This window comes from Macaca nemestrina, chromosome 10, assembly GCF_043159975.1.
Source record: "Macaca nemestrina isolate mMacNem1 chromosome 10, mMacNem.hap1, whole genome shotgun sequence".
Classification (NCBI taxonomy): domain Eukaryota; kingdom Metazoa; phylum Chordata; class Mammalia; order Primates; family Cercopithecidae; genus Macaca; species Macaca nemestrina.
The window spans coordinates 23022039-23049205 of NC_092134.1; the positions used below are offsets into that span (position 1 = coordinate 23022039).

General features: G+C 47.3%; 1 protein-coding gene and 1 pseudogene across 2 annotated transcripts in view; both read right to left on the reverse strand.

Moving 5' to 3' along the window:
* Nucleotides 1-5185: 5185 nt before the first annotated feature.
* LOC105493429 (intraflagellar transport 81) overlaps nt 5186-27167 on the reverse strand; it is a 187213-nt gene continuing 165231 nt past the window's right edge. The window contains exon 23 of one of the 2 annotated variants that reach the window (XR_011608845.1): nt 5186-5483. Coding sequence is in view for 1 of the 2 variants with exons in the window: in XM_071071133.1 (XP_070927234.1) it covers nt 5472-5483 (12 nt within the window). In the remaining variant the exon portion in view is untranslated. The remainder of the gene's footprint in view (nt 5484-27167) is intronic. The other variant, XM_071071133.1, reaches the window with a different exon arrangement.
* LOC105493430 (prohibitin 1 pseudogene) lies at nt 17266-20737 on the reverse strand (annotated as a pseudogene).

The window sequence follows — 27167 nt, forward strand, 5'->3', positions numbered from 1 at the left end:
ACTGCAACCTCACCTCCCATGTTCAAGCTATTCTCCTGCCTTAGCCTCCCAAGTAGCTGGGATTACAGGCATGCACCACTACGCCTGTTTAATTTTTGTATTTTTTGGTAGAGACGGGGTTTCAATGTGTTGGCCAGTCTGGTCTTGAACGCATGAACTCAAATGATCCGCCTGCCTCGGCCTCCCAAAGTTCTGGGATTACAAGCATGAGCCACGGCGCCTGGCCCACCTACATATTGTTGACTACACATTTGTATGTCTGGATGCATATACTCAGCTGCTGATCTGACATCTCCACTTGACTGGGTCATGGACTCACATTTGAGAGTGACAGGAGGAGGGCCAGTAGGGTGGTCACTTCCCTCTGAGAAGTGAGCCAGGAATAATACAGAGCCCCTTGCAAATTTAGAGCCAAGAAGAACAGCATTTTGGGCAGAAGGAATAGCAAATGGGCAAATGCACATATGAGTAATACTCCTTCCTTCATGTCACTTAATCACCCTAAGTCCCTTGTTTATTGTCTCTCCTCTTCCACCAGATTATAAACTCCAGGAGAATAGAAATTGTCAGAGGTGTGTGAACCAGCGCAATTCCATCTAGAATAGGAGCTGGGTAAAATGAGGCTGAGACCTACTGGGCTGCATTCCCAGATGGCTAAGACATTCTAGGTCACAGGATGAGATAGGAGATTGGCACAAGATACAGGTCATAAAGACCGTGCTGATAAAACAGGTTGCAGTAAAGAAGTGGCCAAAACCCACCAAATCTAGGATGGCAATCAGAGTGACCTCTGGTCGTCCTCACTGCTACACTCCCACCAGCGCCACGACAGTTTACAAATGCCATGACAGCATCAGGAAGTTACCCTATATGATCTAAAAAGGGGAGGCACGAATAATCCACCCCTTGTTTAGCATATCATCAAGAAATAACCATAAAAATGGGCAACCAGCAGCCGTCGGGGCTGCTCTGTCTATGGAGCAGCCATTCTTTTATTCCTTTACTTTCCTAATAAAGTTGCTTTCACTTTACTCTGTGGACTCGACCTGAATTCTTTCTTGCGCAAGATCCAAGAACACTCTTTTGGGGTCTGGATCGGGACCCTTTCCTGTAACAGAATCCTACACACTTAGAAGGCATGCAATCAAAACTTCTTGAATAAATGCATGATAATTATTTGCAATGAGGACCTTGAGTCCTTCCTTCTTTATTTTGTGCCCCCAGTGACCAGTGTAGTGCCAGGCACATAGCAGATGCTTAGTGAGTATCTACTAAATTAATTAGTGAAGCCCTTTGCTTCCTTTGCAATTACTGCTCTGAAGAAAAAAAATGTTGCCATCTTAAAAAAAAGGAAGAAAAGAAACCCATATAGCAGTGCCAAACAAAGTACTGTGGAATGGTTCTCAAAACCATAGCTCCCTGATGGGATAATGTAGTTTAAATATAGCAGCTATTTTTCCCTCTAGTTGGTTTGTTCTTTGATTTTTGTGGAAAGATTTCAAAAGTTCTCCTCCACTGCCCTCCTTCCTCACCCCCCAAGGTGCTTAGATTTTAAACGGTGAAACACTTAAAATGCAGAGTTGGCCTGGCCTCCTGAGCCTGGTAGAAAAACGAAGAGTGATTAAATGCAATTTTAATTTTAAAGGATGAGTTCTCTGACTCTCCCTTCCCTGCCGGGTGCCAGGGTGTTGCTCTCACAGTAGTGGTAGCAGCCCCAAGCAGGTTGAGTTTCAGTCTGGCAGAAATCCAAGGACAGTGCACGCAGCAGATAGGGTTGCTGTGGACAAATTCCTAGAATAGGATCTTTGTTCCCAAGCTGACCAGCTTGCTCCCTTGATGTCCCACAATAGAAAAAAAAAGGCGGGGGGGGGGATGGTGGTGGAGGCATGTTTAGGTCTCCTATTGTGATCCTGCTGTAGTTACCTGATAGTTCACGAAAGATCCCAGGAGGTTGGCTGCCCTCCCAAGTTACCTTGTGATTCTCTCCTGATTTCGAATAGGGGGAGGGAGGAGGACACCATGTATCCTAAGAGAAGCTTGTCTGACATGCCTGATCCGTTCCATCTGGGAAGATGCATCATGAACCCCATCTGGCTCCAGCAGTCTGGCTAAGGCTGAGGCTGAGGCAGCCGTGGGCTCCCAGCACACCCCCACCAGCTCCATCCCTCTCAAGTCCGCTCATCCTTCATCTTCCCCTGAAAGAAACAGATCACAGCTCCTGTCATTTGCAAGACCTCCCCTGACTCCCTATGCTCTGGCCTTCTTTTCTGCAATCCCCTCTGCTCCTTCTCCAACTATGGCTTCTCTGATCTCCCAGCCCTCTGCAGATGCCGTGTTGATTGGAAGCCCTCTGCAGATGGCAGGGCCCCTGTGAAAATCCAGTTCTTTCACCTGATCCTCCTGCACCACCCAGAGTATGTCCTGATTTGGGAGACATATACACCCATTGTAAGGTCCTGTTCTGTGTCTTGCAAGCTGGAGTCTAGAGGTACTGGACAATCGTTCCCATTCTCTTAGCTGCTTCCCATCTCAACCGGTAAAGCCATGGCCTCTTTGGCCTTCAACCTTAACATTTAAATCTTCTCATGGGGGGCTCAATCTGCATGGATGGGGGATGGGTGGAGTCCAAGAAAGCAGAGGCTTGGCTGGAGACGTTTGCAAACATTAGACGTTTCTCTTCCATGACTCATCGGAGGAGAGCAGTCCTCCCTCTTCCTGGAATGCAGCAAACCCTTGGCCAACTCCTACCCCCATCCCATCCCCAAAATAAAACAACCCACACCTAGAGCTCTGTCCTCAGAAATCAGATTTCCCTCAAACATCTGACATGGCAACTTGCGGGCGGGGAGCATTTCGAGACCACAGAACAGCCTCTAAGAGGATTCTCTGACCTGAGGGGAGAGGGGGCTGCAGTCACAGTACATGTGTCATTAGGATGGGTCTTTTCCAGAAAGCGCCTTCACCCTCCTCTCCTCCCCACACCGTTCTTCTTAGTTACCTCCCTATATAAAATTAGGGGTAGACGACCGTTGGACCATTCCAGCAAGGCTTGATTTCATTGGTACATAAAAGGGTTCTAGAAAAAAAAAAAAAGGCTGATGCAGATAAAAAGGAAGGAAGGAGGCAGGATGCGGTGAATTACACCTGTAATCCCAGCACTTTGGGAGGCTGAGGCGGGCGGATCACTTGAGGTCAAGATTTTGAGATGAGAGTGGCCAACATGGTGAAACCCTGTCTCTACTAAAAATACAAAAATTAGCCAGCGTGGTGGCGCTCGCCTGTAGTCCCAGCTACTTGGGGGGCTGAGGCAGGAGAATTGCTTGAGCCCAGGAGGTGGAGGTGGCAATGAGCTGAGATCGCTGCACTGCACTGCCTGGGTGACAGAGCAAGACTGTCTCAAAAAATAAAAATAAATAAATAAAGAAAAAGAAGGAAGGGACAAAAAGGAAGATATCATTTAGTAGACATGCATTTGCTGTGCATGCAATGTGCTGGGACCTTTTCACATGTTGTCTTAGTGTTTGTCTGGTGGGTATCATTATCATTCCTATTTTTCCAGGTACTGAAAGTTGATTCTCAGAGAGGTTAAGTGACACAAATTAGAAATCACTATTCAATAAACATCTTTGGGAATAGAAGATTATTTGTATGGAGAAGAATTAGCTTGGATCTATTTCTAACACAATGAAATGCAATCTGGCCGGGCGCGGTGGCTCACGCCTGTAATCCCAGAACTTTGGGAGGCCAAGGTGGGTGGATCACCTGAGGTCAGGAATTTGAGACCAGCCTGGCCAACATGGTGAAACCCCGTCTGTACTAAAAATACAAAAAACTAGCCGGGCGGGCATGGTGGCAGGTGCCTGCAGAGGCAGGAGAATCACTTGAACCCGGGAGGCAGAGGTTGCTGTGAGCTGAGATCGCACCATTGCACTACAGCTTGGGCAACAAGAGTGAAACTCTGTCTCAAAAAAAAAAAAAAAAAAGAAAAGAAAAAAGAAAAGAAATGCAATACATTTCATATTGGAAAGAGTGTTAAACATTTTTTAAAAAGTATGTAAAACAATGAAAAGAAGCAACAAAAGTATATAGGTGTGGAGGTCAAAGAGGGTGGATCACTTGAGGTCAGGAGTTCGAGACCAGCCTGGCCAACTTGGCGAAACCCCGTCTCTACTAAAAATACAAAAATTAGCGGGGCATGGTAGCACATGCCCGTAATCCCAGCTACTCGGGAGGCTGAGGCAGGAGAATCATTTGAACCCCAGAGGTGAGGGTTGCAGTGAGCTGAGATTGCAGCACTACACTCCAGCCTGGGTGACAGAGCAAGACTCCATTTTGGAAAAAAACAAAAACAAAAACAAACAAACAAAAAACCATATAGTTGAGGAGGGGAGAGAAAACTTCTAAGTACTTCAGGTATAGAAACATTTTAAATTTGCATAATAAAATGTTATAAAACAAATGGAGGGAATGTATGCATGGGGTTTTAGAAAGAAACTAGATGACTCCTGAAAAACCTTTTAATGCTAGGAATCTGTGATTCTCTGACTGCGCAGAAGCACTCAGAGACACACAAAGATTTTCATTATAGTAAATATTTCCTCAGCTGGTTCTTGGACCAGTTTAATTTCCTGATCCCAGATCTGTCCCTGCTTCCCGCCATGGCAAGGGGAGAAAGGATCATTCTGAGTCACTGAAATGCATCTCTGTCCAGGGTGGGGAAGGGACAGCTGCTTAATTTGCAGCACATGTTGCTGAGAAAAGAGGCAAAGCAGAGTTCCCCTTCCACTGAAAGCTGCACAAGGAGTCTTCCACCAGCAGAATGCAGTGACCTGAGCTGGAATTCTGCCAGGACAGTGGGATTAACTTCCCAAGTGCTGGCCAAAAAGGGCCCCGGGATTTTTATTTTTATTCATTTTCCATTACAACTGCACAGCAACGCAAACAAGCCCCACAACAATGTGAGCCACCAAGAGTCATTTTCCTTTGCTGGGTGCCATGTCAATACCACACATCTTGCTGACCTCATTTTACCGAAGTTTTAAGATGCGGAGCTTGATTACTTACTTCCCTGCTGACGATAATGGGAGAAAGGCATTATGATTGCCCAATTAAAGCTGTATGCTTTAAAGGCAAAATAAAGCAACACATGCACACGGAGTTCACTGTACCCAGGGATAATAATTTAATGGGAAGAAGTGGAAATCCAAGAAAATGTAGGTCTAGCTCCCCGAGTCCCCTAAGATCAGGGGCCCAGAGGCACGGGGATTGGAGGAAATCTGACTACAGGCAATTAAATGTCAATTTAAAAGGGAGTCCAGTGGGGAGGGAAAGGAAAGGGCTTAGTGCACTAGAACCAGGCTCCAGGCTGATGAGACCCCTCAGAGAGGGCTTTGCACATGTTAGACAGGGGGTGTGTTTTAACTTGTGATTTCCCGTTTTTCCAGTCACATGATTCAATATTATCGCAGTCTTCAAAACATCACCTTTTGGAAAACATGGAGAGACAAATTCAGAGAATTGAAGGCACCAGGTAATACTGTATGCTCTTAGGTAAGCTACTTAATCTGTGTCCCTATTTCCTCAATTATAAAGAGTGGATAATTGAATCTACCTCATGTAGTTTTCGTGTGAGGTACATGAGAGACTATGCATGCGATGTGCCTCGCACATGCCTGGCAGCACTAGTAGAGAGACATTGCACACGCCTTTATCTTAGGCTGATCTTAAGGCCCAACCCTCCTAAAACATAAACCATTTGGTTTAATCTTGTAACAACAAACATACCCCATCTATGCACCATTTAGAAATAAAACATTATTGGTAGAACTGAAGTTCCTTGTATGTTCCTTAAAACTCATTCGCGACCTTTCTTTCCCAGTGGTAATCTCTATCCTGAACTTGGGGTTTATCATTCTCATGCATATTCTTGTATTTTTACTGTAGATATGTATATCCATAAACAATATAATAGTAATGGGCTAGGCATGGTGACTCACACCTGTAATTCCAGCACTTTGGGAGGCCGAGGTGGGTGGATCACATGTGGTCAGCAGTTCGAGACCAGCCTGGCCAACATGGTGAGACACCATCTCTACCAAAAAAAAAAAAAAATTAGCTGGGTGTGGTGGCGCGTGCATGTAATCTCAGCTACTCAGGAGGCTGAGACAGGAGAATTGCTTGAACCTGGGAGGCAGAGGTTGCAGTGAGCCAAGATGGTCCCACTGCATTCCAGCCTGGGTGACAGAGCAAGAGTCTGTCTCAAAACAAACAAAAACAAAACAAAACAAAAATTGCAAACTGTATTATTTGGTATTTTTCATAGTTTACACAAACCTTACCAATTTTGTACATATTTGGCATCTTGTTTTGTTTTACTCACTACTATGGTTTTTTAAAAAATTTTATTTATTTTATTTATTTTTCGAGACAGAGTCTTGCTCTATCACCCATGAATGATCTCTGCTCACTGCAACCTCTGCCCCTCAGGCTCAAGCAATTGCCTCAGCCTCCCGAGTAGCTGGGATTACAGGCATGTGCCACCATGTCCGGCTAATTTTTGTATTTTTTGTAGAGATGGGGTTTCTTCATGTTGCTCAGGCTGGTCTCGAACTCCTGAGCTCAAGTGATCCACCTGCTTCAACCTCCCAAATTACTGGGATTACAGGCATGAGCCATGGCGCCTGGCCGGCTTTTTTTTTTTTTTTTTTTTTTAGGTTTATTCATATAAAGCTAAAAATACAAGTGTAGATACATGTAACTCTACTGACTTCCGTTTTTTTGCTTTATAGTTACATATATATTTAAAATAAACAAGTAAAAGAACAGAGAAAAAGCTGAAATTCTCATTGTTTCCTTCCCTCTGCAGTCTCTCTTTTAACTAGTTTACAATGTTTCCCAGAGAAAATCAAAGATGAAATTTCACTTTATCTTTCTTCTCCAAAAGACTCAGCTCTGTTTTTCTCCTGTTTCCAAAATAGATAAGGCTTCTTTTATGGCTGTTAAATTTTATGCTATAGGTACCTGTCTGCTCTGCACTGTGGAGGATTTATCATTGCGTGATAATCAGGTCCCAGGCCCTCTTTCCTACCGTGAAGGCTGTTCCCGTGTTGAAGACAGTGAAGGCTGGCATTGCCATGGGTTCTGGCACTGTGGGGATACTGGCTGATGACCATTTATCAATTGTCAGTTTTTTTGTTTTGTTTTCAAACAATGTCTTGCTCTGTTGCCCAGTCTGGAGTGCAGTGGCGTGATCATGGCTCACTGCAGCCTCGACCTCCGGGGCTCAAGCAATTGTCTCACCTCAGCCTCCTGAGTAGCTGGGACCACAGGTGCACACCACCATGCCCAGCTAAATTTTTAAAATATTTTGTAGAATGGCGGGGTTGGGGGGAGAGGTGTCTGTCTATGTTGCCCAGGCTGGTCTTGAACTCTTGCACTCAAGTGATCCTCCCACCTTGGCCTCTCAAGGTGCTGGAATTACAGGTGTGAGTCATCATGCCTGGCCTCAACTGTCAGACTTTTCTTTTTTTTTTTTTTTGACATGGAGTCTCACTGTGTCACCCAGGCTGGAGTGCAGTGGCGTGATCTTGGCTCACTGCAACCTCCACCTCCTGGGTTCAAGTGAGTCTCCTGCCTCAGCCTCCCGAGTAGCTGGGATTACAGGTGTGCAACACCACATCCGGCTAATTTTTGTATTTTTAGTAGAGACGGGGTTTCATGTTGGCCAGGCTGGTCTTGAACTCCTGACCTCAGGTGATCTGCCCACCTTTGCTTCCCAAAGCACTGAGATTACAGGCATGAGCCACAGCACCCGGCCAATTGTCAGACTTTTGATAGAGCTTTAATATTAAAAGAGAGGCCGGGCGCGGTGGCTCAAGCCTGTAATCCCAGCACTTTGGGAGGCCGAGACGGGCGGATCACGAGGTCAGGAGATCGAGACCATCCTGGCTAGCACGGTGAAACCCCGTCTCTACTAAAAAATACAAAAAAAAAAAACTAGCCGGGCGAGGTGGCGGGCGCCTGTAGTCCCAGCTATTCGGGAGGCTGAGGCAGGAGAATGGCGTAAACCCGGGAGGCGGAGCTTGCAGTGAGCTGAGATCCGGCCACTGCACTCCAGCCTGGGCGACAGAGCGAGACTCGGTCTCAAAAAAAAAAAAAAAATTAAAAGAGAATTGAGTAAAACCTGCAGGTCAGCAGAAATTTTTCACTCAGCCACTCCTCTTCCCGATACCCCATTTGGAGTATTTCCGTTACCTTAAAGAGAGAATGGTGTGAATGTCCAGACATTCATATCACCTTTCCTTTTTTTCTTTTTTTTGAGACGGAGTCTCACTCTGACGACCAGACTGGAGTGCTGTGGTGCGATCTTGGCTCACTGCAACCTCCACCTCCTAGGTTCAAGCAATTCCCCTGCCTCAGCCTCCCAAGTAGCTGGGATTACAGGCACTCGCCTAATTTTTGTAATTTTAGTAGAGACGGGGTTTCACCATGTTGGCTAGGCTGGTCTCGAACTCCTGACCTCAAGTGATTCGCACACCTTGGCCTCCCAAAGTGCTGGGATTACAGGCGTGAGCCACTGCGCCCTGTCAATTGTCAGACTTTTGATAGAGCTTTAATATTAAAAGAGAATTGAGTAAAACCTGCAGGTCAGCAGAAATTTTTCACTCAGTCACCCCCTCCCAGATTCCCCATTTAAAATATTTCCCTTATCTTAAAGATAGAATGGTGTGAATGCCCAGACATCTACACATCACCTTTCCTTTTGATTTTTGCTCTGAGCTACCTCAATCATTCTAAAACTTTAAGTTTGCTTGGAAATTACTGTATAGGGCTGCTGTTTGCACTATATCATGTATGTTGTATTTTGTTAGCAATTTAAGGTACTTTCAAAGGTTGTTTGACTACAGCTAATTTTCACCTTACTTATATATGATGTAATTCCTTTGGAGTAAGTTTTCAGTAAATGCTAGTTATTAATTTTGTCACTCTTATTGGAGAGCTGAAGTGCATAACTGATTTGCAAAAGTACTGAAGAACAAAATCGGTTTGGGGTATCATAGAAAATGGCCAATATGTGTGAAGATGGTGCTTCGAGATTTCCAGATAATCTGTTCCGGGTGGACCAGGCGGCCTGGTGAGGTTTGGCAGGGGAGCCTGCCAAGCCATGCATGTGGGGTACACCGGCACAACAAACAGGCTTCCATCCCAAGATTCATTGCCAAGCCAGCCTCTGGCACATGTGTAATTCAATTTACCTCCTTTTTTCTTTTGTCGTCAAAAACATAGCATAAAATTTACTATCTTAACCATGTTTAAAGGTACAGTAGTACAGTAGTGTTAACTATATAAGCACCTTGCACAACTAATCTCTGGAAGCTTTCCATCTTCCAAAACTGAAACTGTATATCCATTGAACAACTCCCCATTGCCCCCTCCCTCGGGTCCCTGGCAACCACCATACTACTTTGTTTCTAAGAGTCTACTTTACATACCTTACACAAGTGGAATCACTCAGTATCTGTATTTGTCCTTTTGTGATTATCTTATTTCACTTAGCCAAATGTCCTTAAGGTTTATCCATGTTTTAGCAGATGACAGGATTTCTTTCTTTAAGGCTGAATAGTAATTTTTTTTTTTTTTTTATTGTGAGACCGAGTCTCACTCTGTCGCCCAGGCTGGCGCGCAGTGGTGCAATTATAGCTCACTGCTGCCTTGACCTCCTGGTCTCAAGCGATCTTCCTATCGAAGCCTCTCAGGTAGCTAGGACTAAAGGCATGCACCATCATGCCCAGCTAATTTTTAAAAATTTTGTGTAGGGGCAGGGTCTCACTATGTTACCCAGGCAGGTCTCGAATTCCTGGGCTCAAGCGATCCTCCTGCCTCAGCTTCCCAAAGTGCTGGGATTACAGATGTGAGCCACCTGTGCCTGGCCATTATTTTTCACTTCCTAAAATTGGGAAGCATTGCTACTTGCTATTTTCGTCCTCTTTCTTCCAAGGAGGCAGATGTAACTGTCAGAAGGAGTCTATCGACCTCATTCTGTCATTCTGTTCTTGAGGCCACTGAAGGGGATAAAACCTGCTCTTAGAGGCCCAAGGGCATGGAATCTAAACCGTTGCTGGAAACTTCTCAGTGCTCCTGCTCCTCAGGGTTACGTGCTCTAAGTGTTTAATATCACTGAACTTTAAAAGGGAAAGACCCCGAGTCACGCAGCATTCAATTTCCAAGTCACAGAAGGATGGGTGCTTGCTCAGATCTTCCCTCTATGCCCCATATAAGACCAGAAAGTTTCAGTCTTTTCTCTTTTCTTCTTTTTTGAGACAGGGCCTCGCTCTGTCACTCAGGCTGGAGTGCCGTGGTACGATCTCGCTCATTGCAACCTCCACCTCCCAGGCTCAAGAAATACTCCCACCTCAGCCTCCCAAGTATACAAAAAATATGAGAACATAGCCAGGTGTGGTAGTGGACACCTGTGGTCCCAGCTACTTGGGAGGTTGAGGTGAGAAGATGGCTTGAACCCAGGAGGTCAAGGCTGCACTGAGCCATGTACTCTACCCTGGGCGACAGAGTGAAACCCTGTTTCAAAAAAAGAAACAAAGAAACGTGGTCAGGCTGGAACCTATATCAATTGTATCAATTAACTGACCTATCTTGAATTAGCCTTGGAAAAATGAGGTGTCATCCCTAAAGGGGGTTAATGATGAACCTAATTTCCTTCTTTGGAGCCTAAGGCTCTACCAAAAAGACACCCAGTTGGATAATTTGGGAATAGGGAAAGATAATAGGATCTGACTCCACAGGAACGTAATGAAAATTTATTAGGTCTTTTTTGCCCTTAATTTCCCCCCATTTTGGTCCATCCTGTACACATCCTGCCAACTTAATTTTTTTTGGAGACGGAGTCTCGCTCTGTCTTCCAGGCTGGAGTGCAGTGGTGCGTTCTCGGCTCACTGCAAGCTCCGCCTCCCAGGTTCACACCATTTTCCTGCCTCAGCCTCCTGAGTTGCTGGGACTACAGGCACCCGCCACCACGCCCGGCTAATTTTTTTTTATTTTTGTATTTTAGTAGAGACGGGATTTCACCGTATTAGCCAGGATGGTCTCGATCTCCTGACCTCGTGATCCACCTGCCTCGGCCTCCCAAAGTGCTGGGATTACAGGCGTGAGCCACCGCGCCTGGTCTTAATTTTTTAAAATAGCTTTTATTATAGAAATCCTCAAACATAACAAAAGTGGAGAAAATAGTATAATAAACCCTGATTTACTATGATCTGGCATCAGCAGTTATGAGCATTTCTGCAGTCATCCCACGTCATCCCTTATGGCTGTAAGTGGGCTCTCTAAGCTTCAGTTTCCCTGTGTGTCCTTGCCACATGATTTTGGCTGTATCCAAGTGTTATCTTTCTGTTATTTACATAGGAGTTTTCTTTCCATTAGTACCTATTTTAAATTTAACTAAATATATATAAATATATACATACATATACACACAGCTATATTTTTTATATATATATATATATTTTTTTTTTTTGAGACTGAATCTTGCTGTGTTGCTCAGGCTGGAGTGCAGTGGTGTGATCTCGGCTCACTGTAGCCTCTACCTCCCAGGCTCAAGCAATCCTCCCACCTTAGCCTCCCCAGTAGCTGGGACTACAGACGTGCACCACCACACCTGGCTAATTTTTGCTAATTTTTCATAGGGACAGGGTCTTGCCAAGTTGTTCAGGCTGGTCTTGAACTCCCGGCCTCAAGTGATCCTCCTGCCTTGGCCTCCCAAAGTGCTGGGATTACAGGCATGAGCCACCTTGCCCTGACCTAAGTAAGTATATTTTATTTATTTATATATATTTTTTGAAACAGAGTCTTGCTCTGTCCCCAGCCTGGAATGCAATGGCATGATCTTGGCTCACTGCAAACTCCACCTCCTAGGTTCAAGCAATTCTCCTGCCTCAGCCTTCTGAGTAGCTGGGATTACAGGTGAGCACCACCACGCCTGTCTAATTTTTGTATTTTTGTAGAGACGGGGTTTCGGTATGTTGACCAGGCTGGTCTCGAATTCATGACCTCAGGTGATCCACCAGGCTCGGACTCCCAAAGTAATGGGACTATAGGCGTGAGCCACCATGCCTGGCCATATATATATATATATATATATATATATATATATATATATATTTTTTTTTTTTTTTTTTGAGACGGAGTCTCGCTCTGTCACCCAGGCTGGAGTGCAGTGGCCGGATCTCAGCTCACTGCAAGCTCCGCCTCCCGGGTTCCCACCATTCTCCTGCCTCAGCCTCCCAAGTAGCTGGGACTACAGGCGCCGCCACCACGCCTGGCTAGTTTTTTGTATTTTTTAGTAGAGACGGGGTTTCACCGTGTTAGCCAGGATGGTCTCGATTTCCTGACCTCGCGATCCACCCGTCTCGGCCTCCCAAAGTGCTGGGATTACAGGCTTGAGCCACCGCGCCCGGCCTCCATAAATATATTTTAAAAGGAAATATTTAATTATGAAAAAAAGAAAACCAAGATTACTTGCCATATGTAGAAAATAATTGTGAAAGTAAATAAATAAATACATAAATACAATGAAAATATTCTTATTAATAAATACTGTCGCCTGTAATCCCAGCACTTTGGGAGGCTGAGGCGGGCGGATCATGAGGTCAGGAGATCGAGACCATCCTGGCTAACACAGTGAAACCCGGTCTCTACTAAAAAATACAATAAAAATTAGCCGGGTGTGGTGGCGGACGCCTGTAGTCCCAGCTACTCAGGAGGCTGAGGCAGGAGAATGGAGTGAATCTGGGAGGAAGAGCTTGCAGTGAGCCGAGATCACGCCACTGCACTTCAGCCTGGGTGACAGAGTGAGACTCTGTCTCAAACAAATAATAATAACAATAATAATAATAATAAATAAAATAAATACTGTCCAACACTGGTGACTACCAGATTCCGCTCATTTTGCTAAAAAAGGGAGGTTATCAACAAGTTTAGAGATGTTAAAAAAATCAAGCCAGCACCAAACTGGGACATTCTCTCAGTTAATCAGAAGGGCTGAGAGAGGGTTTAAACAGGAGTTAGCTTTTCCTTTCTCAACTCAGTATTATCTTAACACCAAGCTCCTGTATCTCCAACAGTCACCCAGTGTGCCATCTTCTCACAGACCTCTAGAAGCAGGATTTCATGTTTTGGAAAATACTGTTGATCCCATTCTCTCTTTCCTCTGTCCTTTCTGATTGGTACTTGTGATGGTCAGTTTTTTGTCAACTTGGCTAGGCTATAGTCTCTGGTTATTCAATCAAATGCTACTTTAGTTGTTGCTGTGTAGGTATTTTGTAGATGTGATTAATGTTCATAATCAGTTGATGTTAGGCTGAGCACAGTGGCTCACACCTGTAATCCCAGCACTTTGGGAGGCCGAGGCAGGAAGATCACTTGAGCCCAGGAGTTGGAAATCAACCTGAGCAACATGGTGAAACCCCATTTCTACAAAAAATACAAGAATTAGCCAGGTGTGGTGGTGTGCACCTGTAATCCAGCTACTCAGGAGGCTGAGGTGGAAGGATCATTTGAGGCCAGGAGATTGAGGTTGCAGTGAGACATGATTGTGCCACTGCACTCCAGCCTAGGTGACAGGGCAAGACTTTGTCTAAAAAAATAATAATGAAAAGTTGACTTCAAGTTAATGATTTGAGATGTCCTGGGTGGGCCTGATCCAATTAGTTGAATGACTTTAAGAACAAGGCGGAGGCTTCCCCAAAGAAGAAATCCCCAAAGAAGAAATGGCAGCTTCAGGTCCTGGCTGAGTTTTGAGTCTGCCCTTCCTAACGGCCTGCTTCAAGAATTGAGAATTTTCCTAGCCAGCCCCTACAATCACGAATAAGCCAATTCTTTGCAGTAAATCTCTTGCCACTGGTTCTGTTTCTCCTACTGGTTCTGTTTCTCTGGTGAAGCCCTGCTTGGTGCATACCCTATACATGTGTTCCATAGCAGCTAGAACAATCTGGCTATTCCCAAATGCGCCAGCTGCCTTCTCACCTCTGTGGTGTTGCCTGCTTCTCACCCCCTTGAGGGAATGTCTGTTTCTGCGAGGCCACCGTTCATGTCTTACATCTTGCCTTCAAGGCCCACCTCGAGTAGCTGTCTCTGTGAAGCCTTCCTGGGGTCTCGGGTCTGTTGTAGCCCTGCCGCTGAATTGAACAGCACCGTGGGTGCTCACTCACGTGGGCCTGCAGGCCACTTTTATCTCGTTCTGACCCTAAAGGGGCTTCTACATCTGTTTCTCTAACCCTAGCTGCTTCTCTACCCGGCAAATGTCCTTGGATGCTTATTTATTTATTTATTTATTTATTTATTTATTATTTTATTTTATTTTATTTTTTTTGAGACGGAGTCTCACTCTGTCGCCCAGGCTTGAGTGCAGTGGCCGGATCTCAGCTCACTGCAAGCTCCGCCTCCCGGGTTTCCACCATTCTCCTGCCTCAGCCTCCCGAGTAGCTGGGACTATAGGCACCCGCCACCTCGCCCGGCTAGTTTTTTGTATTTTTTTTTTTTTAGTAGAGACGGGGTTTCATCATGTTAGCCAGGATGGTCTCGATCTCCTGACCTCATGATCCGCCCGTCTCGGCCTCCCAAAGTGCTGGGATATTTTTGTTTTGTTTTTTTTTTTTTTTGAGATGGAATTTCACTCATGTTGCCCAGGCTGCAGTGCAGTCACGTGATCTCGGCTCAGTGCAACCTCCTCCTCCCAGGTTCAAGTGATTCTCCTGCCTCAGCCTCCTGAGTAGCTAGGATTACAGGCATGTGCCACCACGCCCATCTAATTTTTGTATTTTTAGTAGAGACAGGGTTTCACCAAGTTGATCAGGTTGGTCTGGAACTCCTGACCTGGTGATCCACCCGCCTTGGCCTCCCAAAGTGCTGGGATTACAGGCGTGAGTCACCATGCCCGGCTGATGCTTGTCTTTGAGGCCACTGAAGCTCTGTCAGCAAAAGTGGAGGGCCACCTTTAGCTTCCTGCCACACCTCATCATTCCCGTTCCTTCACATGGCCAACCTTTTCATGGAGTGGAACACCCACCCCGCCCCACCCCATCTTGGGCTGGGACACCCCACAAGAACAGAAGGGGGCCTTCTGAAAGGGGACTCTACTAGTAGAGGACAGAGTTGAAAACACGATCCTGCTGTAAGACACTCAGGAGTCCAAGGGCTGAGGAAATGTTCTCCTGTCCATTCCTGAGGCCGGCTTCCACCTTCTCCATTTTCCCAACCTGCAGGGATTTGAAGTGCCCTCCGCTTCCACTCAGGGAAGATCTGATAGAACTGAATGTCCAGGCCGGGCGCGGTGGCTCACGCCTGTAATCCCAGCACTTTACAAGGCTGAAGTGGGTGGATCACCTGGGGCCAGGAGTTCAAGACCCACTTCGCAAACAATGCGAAACCCTGTGTCTACTAAAAATACAAAAATTAGACAGGTGTGGTGCATGCCTGTAATCCCAGCTACTTGGGAGGCTGAGGCATGAGAATAGCTTGAACCCACAAGATGGAGGCTGCAGTGAGCTGAGATCACACCACTGTACTCCATCCTGGGCAACAGAACTGAATGTCCAGTATATGGGCCAAAGATCCAAGAGAAAGAAAGATCTTAAGTGGAGGAAGCAGGGAAATGGGAGTGAATTTGGCCTGGGAGAGAGTCCCTAGAAGGGAGAGTACCAAGTTCTTCAGTGACAGGGAGAAGTGCAAGCTGATGGGAAGCCTGGGAAGGATGCATTCAGTGTTCCTGGAGCAGCTGGCAGGACGGGGTAACTGCAGTGCAGTGGGGCAGGAGCCCCACCCCAAAGGAGTAGGCACCGTCCATCCGGATGGCAGCTGGGGCCAGCAGTGAGGGTGCAGTGACTAACCAGCCAGCACCTGCTTCTCCTCAGCTCGAGGGCTACACCTTCTGCCCTCCTGATGCTCCAGGCACACGAAGGTGATTGTGTAACCTCCTGGAGATGAAAGTGCATTCCTCGCTGGCTCCAAGGACCCCAGGGCTCCTCGGTCAGGGGAGCCCAGTCAGAAGCTCAGCAGGGAAGTCCATGCTGCCTCCGCCACAGGCCTCATGGGGAAGCGAGTTTCTTCTTCTGGCCCCCGTCCCACTCTCACTTCCCCTGAGAAAAAAGGAATGTAAGTGTCCTGAGAAGAGAAAGCAGAGGGCATGGGCCGGCTGGCTTGGCTTGGTACTTCCTGAATAAAACTGTACTATCTCCAGGACAGCCTGACAGTGCACATTTGAGCTTCCGTTTAAGGAAAATCTCAATCTCTGACCTTTCCTCTGAGGTGGGGCAATTCTGCAAGAGCCACACAGTGTGGTTGCGGGTGAGAGGGAGGAAGGAGGTGCCACAGGGACACAGTCCTCATTAAGACTAAGGTTCTGTGGGAAATGCTGAATCTGAAAACATTCTTCCCCTCCATGATGCACCCCTAAAGTAGCCTCATCCAGACTGAAACTTAGGACTGGGTGTGGTGACTCATCCCTGTAATCCCAGCACTTTGGGAGGCCGAGGTGGGCGGACCACCTGAGGTCAGGAGTTCAAGACCAGCCCGGCCAATGTGGCAAAACACCATCTCTACTAAAAATACAAAAATTAGCTGGGTGTGGTGGCGTATCCCTGTAATCCCAGCTACTTAGGAGGCTGAGGCAGGAGAATTGCTTGAACCTGGAAGGTGGAGGCTGCAGTGAGCCAAGATTATGCCACTGCATTCCAACTTGGGTGACAGAGCAAGACTCCATCTCAAAAGAAAATAAAAACAGAGAAACTAAAAATCAACACACGCACACACACACACATACACACACACACACACAAGTGCTAACAGGAATGATGACATTGCTCTCTGTGATAATTACTCATGGATCTACAACTGCCTAATACATGCATGAAATAAAAATTCAACCCCGGCCGGGCGCGGTGGCTCAAGCCTGTAATCCCAGCACTTTGGGAGGCCGAGACGGGCGGATCACGAGGTCAGGAGATCGAGACCATCCTGGCTAACACGGTGAAACCCTGTCTCTACTAAAAAAAAAAATACAAAAAGCTAGCCGGGCGAGGTGGCGGGCGCCTGTAGTCCCAGCTACTTCGGAGGCTGAGGCAGGAGAATGGCGTAAACCCGGGAGGTGGAGCTTGCAGTGAGCTGAGATCCGGCCACTGCACTCCAGCCTGGGCGACAGAGCGAGACTCCATCTCAAAAAAAAAAAAAAAAAAAAAAAAATTTTCAACCCCACTAGTAATCAAGAAAATGTAAATCAACTCAAAGAGATAGGATTCCCACCTATCAAATGGAATTTTTTCTTTTTCTGAAGTGATTTTACCTTTATTTCCTTCACTTTAAGCCAATCATGAAATTTCACAGTGATTTCTGGGGTGAGGGCAGAAGGAAGGCGGTGTTAAGAATCATCGGGGCTATGGCCCAGTCAACCCACGGAGGTGCAGGAAGGGTGGGCCCTCACTGGGGCAGCTGGAGGAGCACGGACTGCCCCGCCGGCAGGTAGGTGATGTTCCGAGAACGTGAGAGCTGGTATGCAATGTCCTCCGCGGCTTCCAGCTTGCGCAGCTCGATCAGGCCGTCCCCTGCGGTAGCCAGTGAGTTGGCAATCAGCTCAGCTGCCTTGGAGTCGCCCTCAGCAGGGATGATGGCTGCCTTTTTCTGCTGCTCAGCCTTTTCCACCACAAATCTGGCCCTCTCTGCTTCCTGCTGAGCCACCTGTTTGGCTTCCACCGCTTCTGTGAACTCCTTCCCGAAGGTAGATGTGTCAAGGACATGTCATCCAGGATAAGCCCAAAGGTGGCTGCTCACTCTGTAAGATCGTCGCTCACCTGCCTGGAGACCAGCTCTCTCTGGGTGATGAGTTCTCCAGCATCAAAGCGAGCCACCACTGACTTGAAGATCTCGGTCGTGATGGACGGCAGCACACGCTCATCATAGTCCTCTCCGATGCTGGTGAAGATGCGAGGAAGCTGGCTAGTGACTGGCGGGAAGAGGATGCGCAGTGTGAAGTTGACATTCTGTAAATCTTTGCTACCAGTGATGACTGGCACATGACGTGGTCGAGAACGGCAGTCAAAGATAATTGGTTTCTGTATCCATGGGATGAGAAAGTGAGTCCCTTTCCCTACCACAATGTCCTGTACTCCATGGAACCGGTCCAAGATGACAGCTCTGTGCCAAGCATCCACATTATATGAGGCAGAGTTCACCACGCCTCCTGTAACAGCTAAGGCCAGACCAAACTTGCCAATGGACTCAAACACTTTGGCAGCCATGTTTTCTTCTGCTGGACCCTCTCACTCCTGCTTCCACTCTGACGACCACATGACTTCCCCAACCACACATACTATGCATGCGCTCCTCTCGGAATTGTTTTTAAACAGAGCCTTCTCTTCCACGTGCTGGTGGGATTGTGTGCTGGCTTTCTGGAAAGTCACTTGATAACCCGTAATGATACTTTAAAAAGAATGACTCAGTAATTTCACTTATAGGAATGATTCTAATGAAATGACAAGCCGGGCGCAGTGGTTCATGCCTGTAATCCCAGCACTTTGGGAGGCTGAGGCGGGCAGATCACCTGAGGTCAGGAGTTCGAGACCAGCCTGACCAACATGGAGAAACCCCGTCTCTACTAAAGATACAAAATTAGCCCGGCATGGTGGCACATGCCTGTAATCCCAGCTACTCGGGAGGCTGAGGCAGGATAATCGCTTGAACTCGGGAGGCAGAGGTTGTGGTGAGCTGAGATCATGCCATTGCACTCCAGCCTGGGCAACAAGAATGAAACTCAGTCTCAAAAAAAAAAAAAAAGAAAGAAATGACAAGAGATAAGAACAAAGATGTTTTATGCAAAAATGCTCATTACTTCATGATCATAGCAAAAGAAAAAACCTTAAATGTCCAACAACTTTAACTGTTCATCACACTAAGTCCATACTGGAGACTACTATGGAGTCATTAAAAATGGTCATTGGGGCTGTAACCCCAGCATTTTGGGAGGCTAAGGTGGGAGGATTGCTTGAACCCACGAGTTTGAGACTAGTCTAGGCAACATGGTGGGACTCTGTCTGTACAAAAAATTAGACTTCCGAGCATGTTAGCACACATCTGTAGTCCCAGCCACTCAGGAGGCTAAGGGTGAGAGGACTGTTTGAGCCCAGGAGCTTGAGGCTGCAGTGAGCCGTGACTGCACCACTGCACTTTAGCCTGGGCAGAGCAAGACATTGTTTCCAAAAAAAAAAAAAATTGGGCCAGGTGTGCTGGCTCACGCCTGTAATCTCAGCACTTGAGAGGCTGAGGGGGGAGGTCACTTGAAGCCAGGAGATCTACCTTGGAGGGTTGCTGTGAGAATCACACGTGATAATCTACGTAAACTGCTTAGCAGAGAGTTCCTGGTTTATTATACAACTAGGTAAGGCTGGGCATGGTGGTTCATGCCTGTAATCCTAGCACTTTGGGCGGCTGAGGTGGGCAAATTGCTTGAGGCCAGGAGTTCAATACCAGCCTGGGCAACATGGCAAAACCCTGTCTCTGCAAAAAAATACCAAAATTATCTGGGTGTGGTGGTGTATGTCTGTGGTCCCAGCTACTCGGGAGGCTGAGGCAGGAGAATCACTTGAACCCAGGAGGTTGAGGCTCCAATGAGCTGTGACCATGCCACTACACTTGACCCTGTCTCAAAACAACAACAAAAAAGAGTAGATAAATATGAGCAATGATTATTTAATAATGGACATGTGGCCAGGCACGGTGGCTTGCACCTGTAATCCCAGCACTTTGGGAGGCCGAGGCGGGTGGATCACCTGAGGTCAGGAGTTTGAGACCAGTCTGGCCAACATGATGAAACCGTGTCTCTACTAAAAAATATAAAAATTAGCTGGGCATGGTGGCAGGTGTGGCTTTCTGGAAAGTCACGTGATAACCTGGACTGATACTTTAAAAAGAATGACTCAGTAATTTCACTTCTAGGAATGATTCTAATGAGGATTAGAGCAAGACATTGTTTCCAAAAAAAAAAAGTCATTGGGCCAGGTGCTCAATGCTACTTGGGAGTCTGAGGCAGGAGAATCACTTGAACCTGAGAGGTGGAGGTTGCAGTGAGCTGAGATCGCGCCATTGCACTCCACTTGGGCGACAAGAGCAAAACTCCGTCTCAAAAAAAAAAAAAAGCAAGCAAGCAAGCAATGGACATGTATAATTTTTGATAATGACAAATATCCCAGTTCGTGCTTTTTTTTTTTTTTTTTTTTTTTTTGAGACAGAATCTTACTCAGTCACCCAGGTTGGAGTGCAGTGGCATGATCTCGGCGCACTACAACCTCTACCTCCCTAGTTCAAGTGATTCTTGTGCCTCAGCATCCCAAGTAGGTGGAATTACAGGCGTGTGCCACCATGCCCAGGTAATTTTTTTTTTTTTTGAGACAGAGTCTCATTCTGTTGCCCAGGCTGGAGTGCAGTGCCACAATCTTGGCTCACTGCAACTCTGCCTCTCGGGTATAAGCGATTCTCCTGCTTCAGCCTACCAAGTAGGTGGAACTACAGGCACATGCCACCACGCCTGGCTAATTTTTATATTTTTAGTAGAGACGGGGTTTCACCATGTTGTCCAGGCTGGTCTTGAACTCCTGACCTCAGGTGATCTGCCCGCCTTGGCCTCCCAAAGTGCTAGGATTATGGAGATGAGCTACTGTGCCCGGCCCTTGTAATTCATGCTATTTTATTTTATTTTATTTTATTTTATTTTATTTTATTTATTTTATTTTTTTTTTGAGACGGAGTCTCGCTCTGTCGCCCAGGCTGGAGTGCAGTGGCCGGATCTCAGCTCACTGCAAGCTCCGCCTCCCGGGTTCCTGCCATTCTCCTGCCTCAGCCTCCTGAGTAGCTGGGACTACAGGCGCCCGCCACCTCGCCCGGCTAGTTTTTTGTATTTTTTTAGTAGAGACAGGGTTTCACCGTGTTAGCCAGGATGGTCTTGATCTCCTGACCTCGTGATCCACCCGTCTCGGCCTCCCAAAGTGCTGGGATTACAGGCTTGAGCCACCACGCCCGGCCAATTCATGCTATTTTAAAATAACATTTCAGAAGAATTTTTTATGAACTGGAACACAAAAATAATGAATTAAATAGAAAAGCAAGATACAATGTGTGTGCCTATAACCCCATCTTCCAACCTACATACATGTGCATGAATATATGCGTATATTTCAAAAACAAAGAGATTGTTTTGCCCCAAATACTACCAGTAGTTAAATTGTAGATTATGAATGATTCTTGTCCTTTATTCTTTAATGTATTTTCAAAGATTTCTAAAATAAGCACTCTTCTGGTTTTTCAAAAGTAAAACTTTAAAAAAGATCTAGAATCTGCTGGCGGGAGAACACACAGAGGGAAACCGTGACCTCCAGACGTGAGCGGCCCGGCTGCTGGTGTCAAGCTCCACAGAAAGCCGAGTCACCCCTTTGGGGCCAGGGTGTCCTGTGAAATATATAGACCAGGGTCAGGCCAACTCACGAGGCCCAATGGCCTCGGCAGACCTTTCCGGGGAGTGGGCACTCTGCCACCCCGGCCCATATCTTAATGAGATAATGTATGTGAAAGCACTTTGCCAAAGAGAAAACTCTATCCAGATAGGTGATTGCATGGCTTATTCTGGAGAAAGTAGGCTCTCAGAGCACATTCCATTAAGGAATTTCACACTCTATCTCCTCCTCCAAACTCTTCTCTTTTTCTCCCTCCCCTGAACAGAAATATATTTAGCAACCCTATCTAAATCCTCTTCTTTCCCTTAATTTGATTAAGGAGCAAGGGGAACAAGAGATGGAATGGGGGTGAGGGGAGTGGGGTGGCTGAGCTGCGGGGAAAGATTAGAGGAGCTGCATGTGTATCTCCGGCAGAGCGATGGCTGAGTGTGGACAGGACGAGGGCCTCCTGGTACTTAGTACAGAGGCACAAAGGACAGAGGGAGGGGACACAGTTGATCACGAACACACTTCTCTGGGAGAATGAAGACCGAATCAGGGAGGGTCCACCTTCTGGGACTAACTTGGGGGGGCACTGGATTCTGAGTCTCCTCTGCTTTCCTGGCGGCTTGGGTCCTCAGAGCCTCAAAAAGTCCCAGGAGGCTGCATGCACTGAGCTTTTGCTATGTGTTTGGTACTTTCACATATTCACATAGAACAGCGAATGTATTCTGTTTTTCCTTTTTTCTTTTTTTTTGAGACAGGGTCTTACTCTGTTGCCCAGGCTGTAGTGGCACAATCACGGCTGCAGCCTCAACCTCCCAGACTCAGGTGATCCTCCCACCTCAGCCTCCCAAGTAGCTGGGACCATAGGTACACACCATCACACTCAGCTAATTTTTTTTTTTTTTTTTTTAGTAGAGATGAGGTCTTGCTATGTTGCCCAGACTGGTTTTGAACTCCTGAGTTCAGGCCACCACACTTGGCCTGAATTTATTCTTTTTTTTTTTTTTTTTGAGGCGGAGTCTCGCTCTGTCGCCCAGGCTGTAGTGCAGTGGCACGATCTTGGCTCACTGCAAGCTCCGTCTCCCGGGTTCATGCCATTCTCCTGCCTCAGCCTTCTGAGTAGTGGGGCTACAGGTGCCCGCCACCTCCCCCGGCTAATTTTTTGTATTTTTTAGTAGAGACGGGGGTTTGCCGTGTTAGCCAGGATGGTCTCAATCTCCTGACCTCGTGATCCGCCTGCCTTGGCCTCCCAAAGTGCTGGGATTACAGGCGTGAGCCACCGCGCCTGGTCTATTTTTTTTTTTGTGAGACAGAGTCTTGCTCTGTTGCTGAGGCTGGAGTGCAGAGGCACAATCTCGGCTCACTGCAACCCTCTGCCTCCTGGATTCAAGTGATCCTCCTGCCTCAGCCTCCCGAGTAGATGGGACTACAGGCACTCACCACCATGCCCAGCTAATTTTTGTACTTTTTTTAGAGATGAGGTTTCACCATGTTGCCTAGGCTGGTCTCAAACTCCTGGGCTCAATCGATCCCCCTGCCTCAGCTTCTCAAAGTACTGGGACTATAGGTGTGAGCCAATGTGCTCAACCTGAATTTCTTCTTTTTTGCTTGTTTGTTTGGTTTGGTTTGTTTTGAGATAGGGTCTCGCTCTGTCACCCAGGCTGGAGTGCTGTGGCACAATCTCAGCTCACTGAAGCCTCCGCCTCCCGGGTTCAAGCAATTCTTCTACCTCAGTCTCCCAAGTAGCTGGGATTACAGGAATGTGCCACCACATCCGGCAAATTTTTGTATTTTTAGTAGAGACGGGGTTTCACCATGTTGGCCAGCTTCATCTCAAACTCCTGACCTCAAGTGATCCAATCGCCTCAGCTTCCCAAAGTGCTGGGATTACAGGTGTGAGCCACCGTGATTGGCCGGCCTGAATTTATTCCTATGAAGTAGTTTGTCTTTACCTACGATGCTGATGCTGAGAGATTGTTTTGCCCAAAAGAATACAGTTGTTAATGTGTGGGGAAACAGGATTGCAGTCTAGTTCTGCCTGATTCCACTGCTCTCCCTGGCAAATATTATCCTCAGGAGAAAATAACAGCAGCCAATGCTGACTTAGCCCTACTCACCAGGCACTATGTGCCTTAAAATACAGTATCTCATTAAATCCTCACAGCGCTTCTATGAGGTAGATACTATTATTTTTATTTTTTTTCGGATGGAGTCTCGCTCTGTTGCCCATGCTGGAGTGTAGTAGCATGATCTTGACTCACTGCAACCTCTGCCTCCTGGGTTCAAGTGATTCTCTTGCCTCAGCCTCCTGAGTAGCTGGGATTACAGGCACGCGCCACCATGCCCAGTTAATTTTTGTATTTTTAGTAGAGGGGGTTTCACCATGTTGGTCAGGCTGGTCTCCAACTCCTGACCTCATGATCTGCCCACCTCTGCCTCCCAAAGTGCTGAGATTACAGGCATGAGCCACTGCCCCCGGGCGAGGTATACTATTAATAACCCCATTTTACAGATGAGGAGCCTGAGGCATACAGTAAACCATTTACATTACAGAGCTGGGAAATGGCAAGAGATAGGGACTTAGAGAGCCTGGGAGAGTGGAGAAATGTTGGGTACGAGGCATGCAAAATGAGCAGGCCCCTCTGTTTTATGTGTGTCTCTTCTGATGGTCTGGTTGCTCAGCAAGGACAGGGACCTTGTCTTGTTTATCCTGTATTGCCAACCCGAGCACAATGCCTGGAACAGAAGGAATGTTTGCTGCAAGAACTAGTGGTACCTGATAAACTTGGCTAAGCAATTGTCTCCACTGGGGGCCAACTTGGTGAGGATTAAGTGAGATTTATTTGTCTAGGGATTTCCAAGTCTAAAATGTCATGCTACTGGGCTTCGGAAAAGGCTCCATTGGCACTGGGGATCCCTGCAGGAGGCTTCAAAGGTGACCAGGACCTTGACAATGGGCAGGCCCAGGGAGATGGCTCCAGCTCCCCTTGTGGGGTTGGATTCAGACCAAGGTGACAATGGGCGGGGGAGATCTGGCACACACTCCCCACTGTCCCCTTCCACAGGGACATCTCCAAACCCCAGGGGATAAAACAGGATAGGAGATGGAGGGAGTGAGCGGGTGGGTAGGAAGTGTGCCACCCAGGCTGCTCATAGAGACAGGAGAGAGGGAAGGTGGGAGATGGGTGTTTGAATTAACAGGAACCCTAAGACTTTTCTAGAAGTAGATTTGAAAGAATAGGCCGGGCGCGGTGGCTCAAGCCTGTAATCCCAGCACTTTGGGAGGCCGAGACGGGCGGATCACGAGGTCAGGAGATCGAGACCATCCTGGCTAACACAGTGAAACCCCGTCTCTACTAAAAAATACAAAAAACTAGCCGGGCGAGGTGGCGGGCGCCTGTAGTCCCAGCTACTCGGGAGGCTGAGGCAGGAGAATGGCGTAGACCCGGGAGGCGGAGCTTGCAGTGAGCTGAGATCCGGCCACTGCACTCCAGCCTGGGCGACAGAGCGAGACTCCGTCTCCAAAAAAAAAAAATAAATAAATAAGAAAGAATAAAGGGCAGGAATTTGTTTTCTTTTAGAAAAGAGGACTCCTCCAGGAAGGGTCCTCGGCTTCAACAAGAGTCTCTTGTTGACTAATAAGCCCCTCACTGCCTTGTAGTCTTTTATGCCTCACAGTGAGGATTCAAGCTTCTCTCCCTTCTATACCCCATGAGGAAGGCTACCAAGGGGCAGAGAACAGAAACAGCCACCAAGTTCTTGGGCCAAGTCCAGGGCTTCTTGGACTGTATTCAGAGAGCTGCGGCTTTTCTCTACCACTTGCAACAGCTCTTGGTGTCTTTATGTGAGTTGCTTATTAACCAGAGGATATCAGGACACTGGGAGGGCAAAGCTGGTGCTGGTTGCCAGTGAGAATAATTCAGAAACACAGAGCGGGGCAGAGCTGATGTGTGCAGCCGATGTGACGGACAGAGGTGCCTGGCAGCGTGGAACCAGGCTCTGGGCACCATGCAGGAGCAGCAGACTGGAGGGGCCTGTGGCCTATGGGGATGGCCAGGAAAGGCAGGGTCCCCTACCAACACTGCAGGCCACCCCCAGGATGAAGGCATGGCGAAGGGCACTGATGGCAACTGGAGGCCACCTGTCAGGATGGGACACAGCACTGGACTGACACTTCCCTCTCACGGCCACACATCTATCATCCTCCTTTTCCAAAGAGACTGCTTTTCCAGAAAAGGCCCTGAGTAAAAGACTCAAATCCCAGACATCCTCTTCCCTGTCTTCCATAAGCTGCTACTGACAGTCCCCGTCTACAGAGTCAGTATTGATGGGCTTCACCTGCCAGCTGACCCGTTGGGGTCAAACCAAGGAAGCAAAACAGCCATGGGCCCTGAGATGGTTCCTGACACCAGGCCACAGAGCAGCTTCCTGCTGTGTCTAAAGAAACACGGATTAGCCACGCTTCGGCCGGGCTGCAGTGCTATGTGTCTTAGGTTTCAAGCTGGTACCAGCTGCACCGAGGGGAAATGGTTGGGGAAGTTCTCCTGTTTGGCTTCTTTCCACATGGAGGACAGCAAAAGGAAGAGGGAGCTTAGAGCTGCTATGCTGGTACCGATGCCTTAAAAATGATGATATAAACACAGCCACAGGAGTCAGCCTGTGAGTCCCTGATGGGGACCAGAGGAGAAATGTCCTGACTTACCCTTCAGCCCACGCTCTGCAAACAGAAGTGACCCAGCCCTCATCTATCACCTCAAAAGCTAAACAACTTCCTCAGACGGCCCCATGGAATATAAATCAGGAGGGCCCTAGCTTCTAAGAAACCAGTACACAACTACAGCCCTCAGAAATACTTATCCTCATCTTCTTTCTTCCTCTCCTTTCAGAATAGGGTGCTAGCGAGTCATATCTGCAGATGAGGCCAGGCAAGGTGGTTCATGTTTGCAGTCCCAGCACTTTGGGAGCTGAGGTGGGTGGATCACTTGAGGCCAGGAGTTTGAGACCAGCCTGGTCAACATGGTGAAACCCCGTCGCCACTAAAAATACAAAAATTAGCCAGGCATGGTGGTGCGTGCCTGTAATCCCAGCTACTCAGGAGGCTGAGCCAGGAGAATTGCTTGAACCCGGGAGGCGGAGTTTGTAGCAAGCCGAGATTGCACCACTGCCTTCCAGCCTGGGCAACAGAGAGAGACTCCATCTCAAACGAATAAACAAACAAACAAAATAACTGCAGATGTATGTCGGAGGTCACCTTAAGCATGTTACTCAAAGTATCTGAGCATGGGTCCTCATCTGTATCTCTGAGCATAGGTTTGAGGTGGGAGGTAAATGAGATCATCCATTCAGAGTTCTTAGTATACTACTACCTCGATAAATATCATCATTTCAGCGGCTGAAGGCCATTGTCAGGTATAAAAAAGGAGAAACAATACTTCTATACTAATCCCAAACAAGAAGGCTATGGGCCAGGGCTTCAGTGATTCATGATGTCCAAGCCTTCTTGCTCCTGCTCTCTCTCATGCCAAGTCTGTGCCAGACCTGGTCGCACTTGGCAACCTCAGCAGCCTCCAACTTGTTTGAATTCTCACAGAGAATCCCAATGGGTACTCCGACCTGCTGGCGCAGAGACAAATTCAAACACACTGGAGTGGCAGTGAAATGTATAAGAAATAGTCA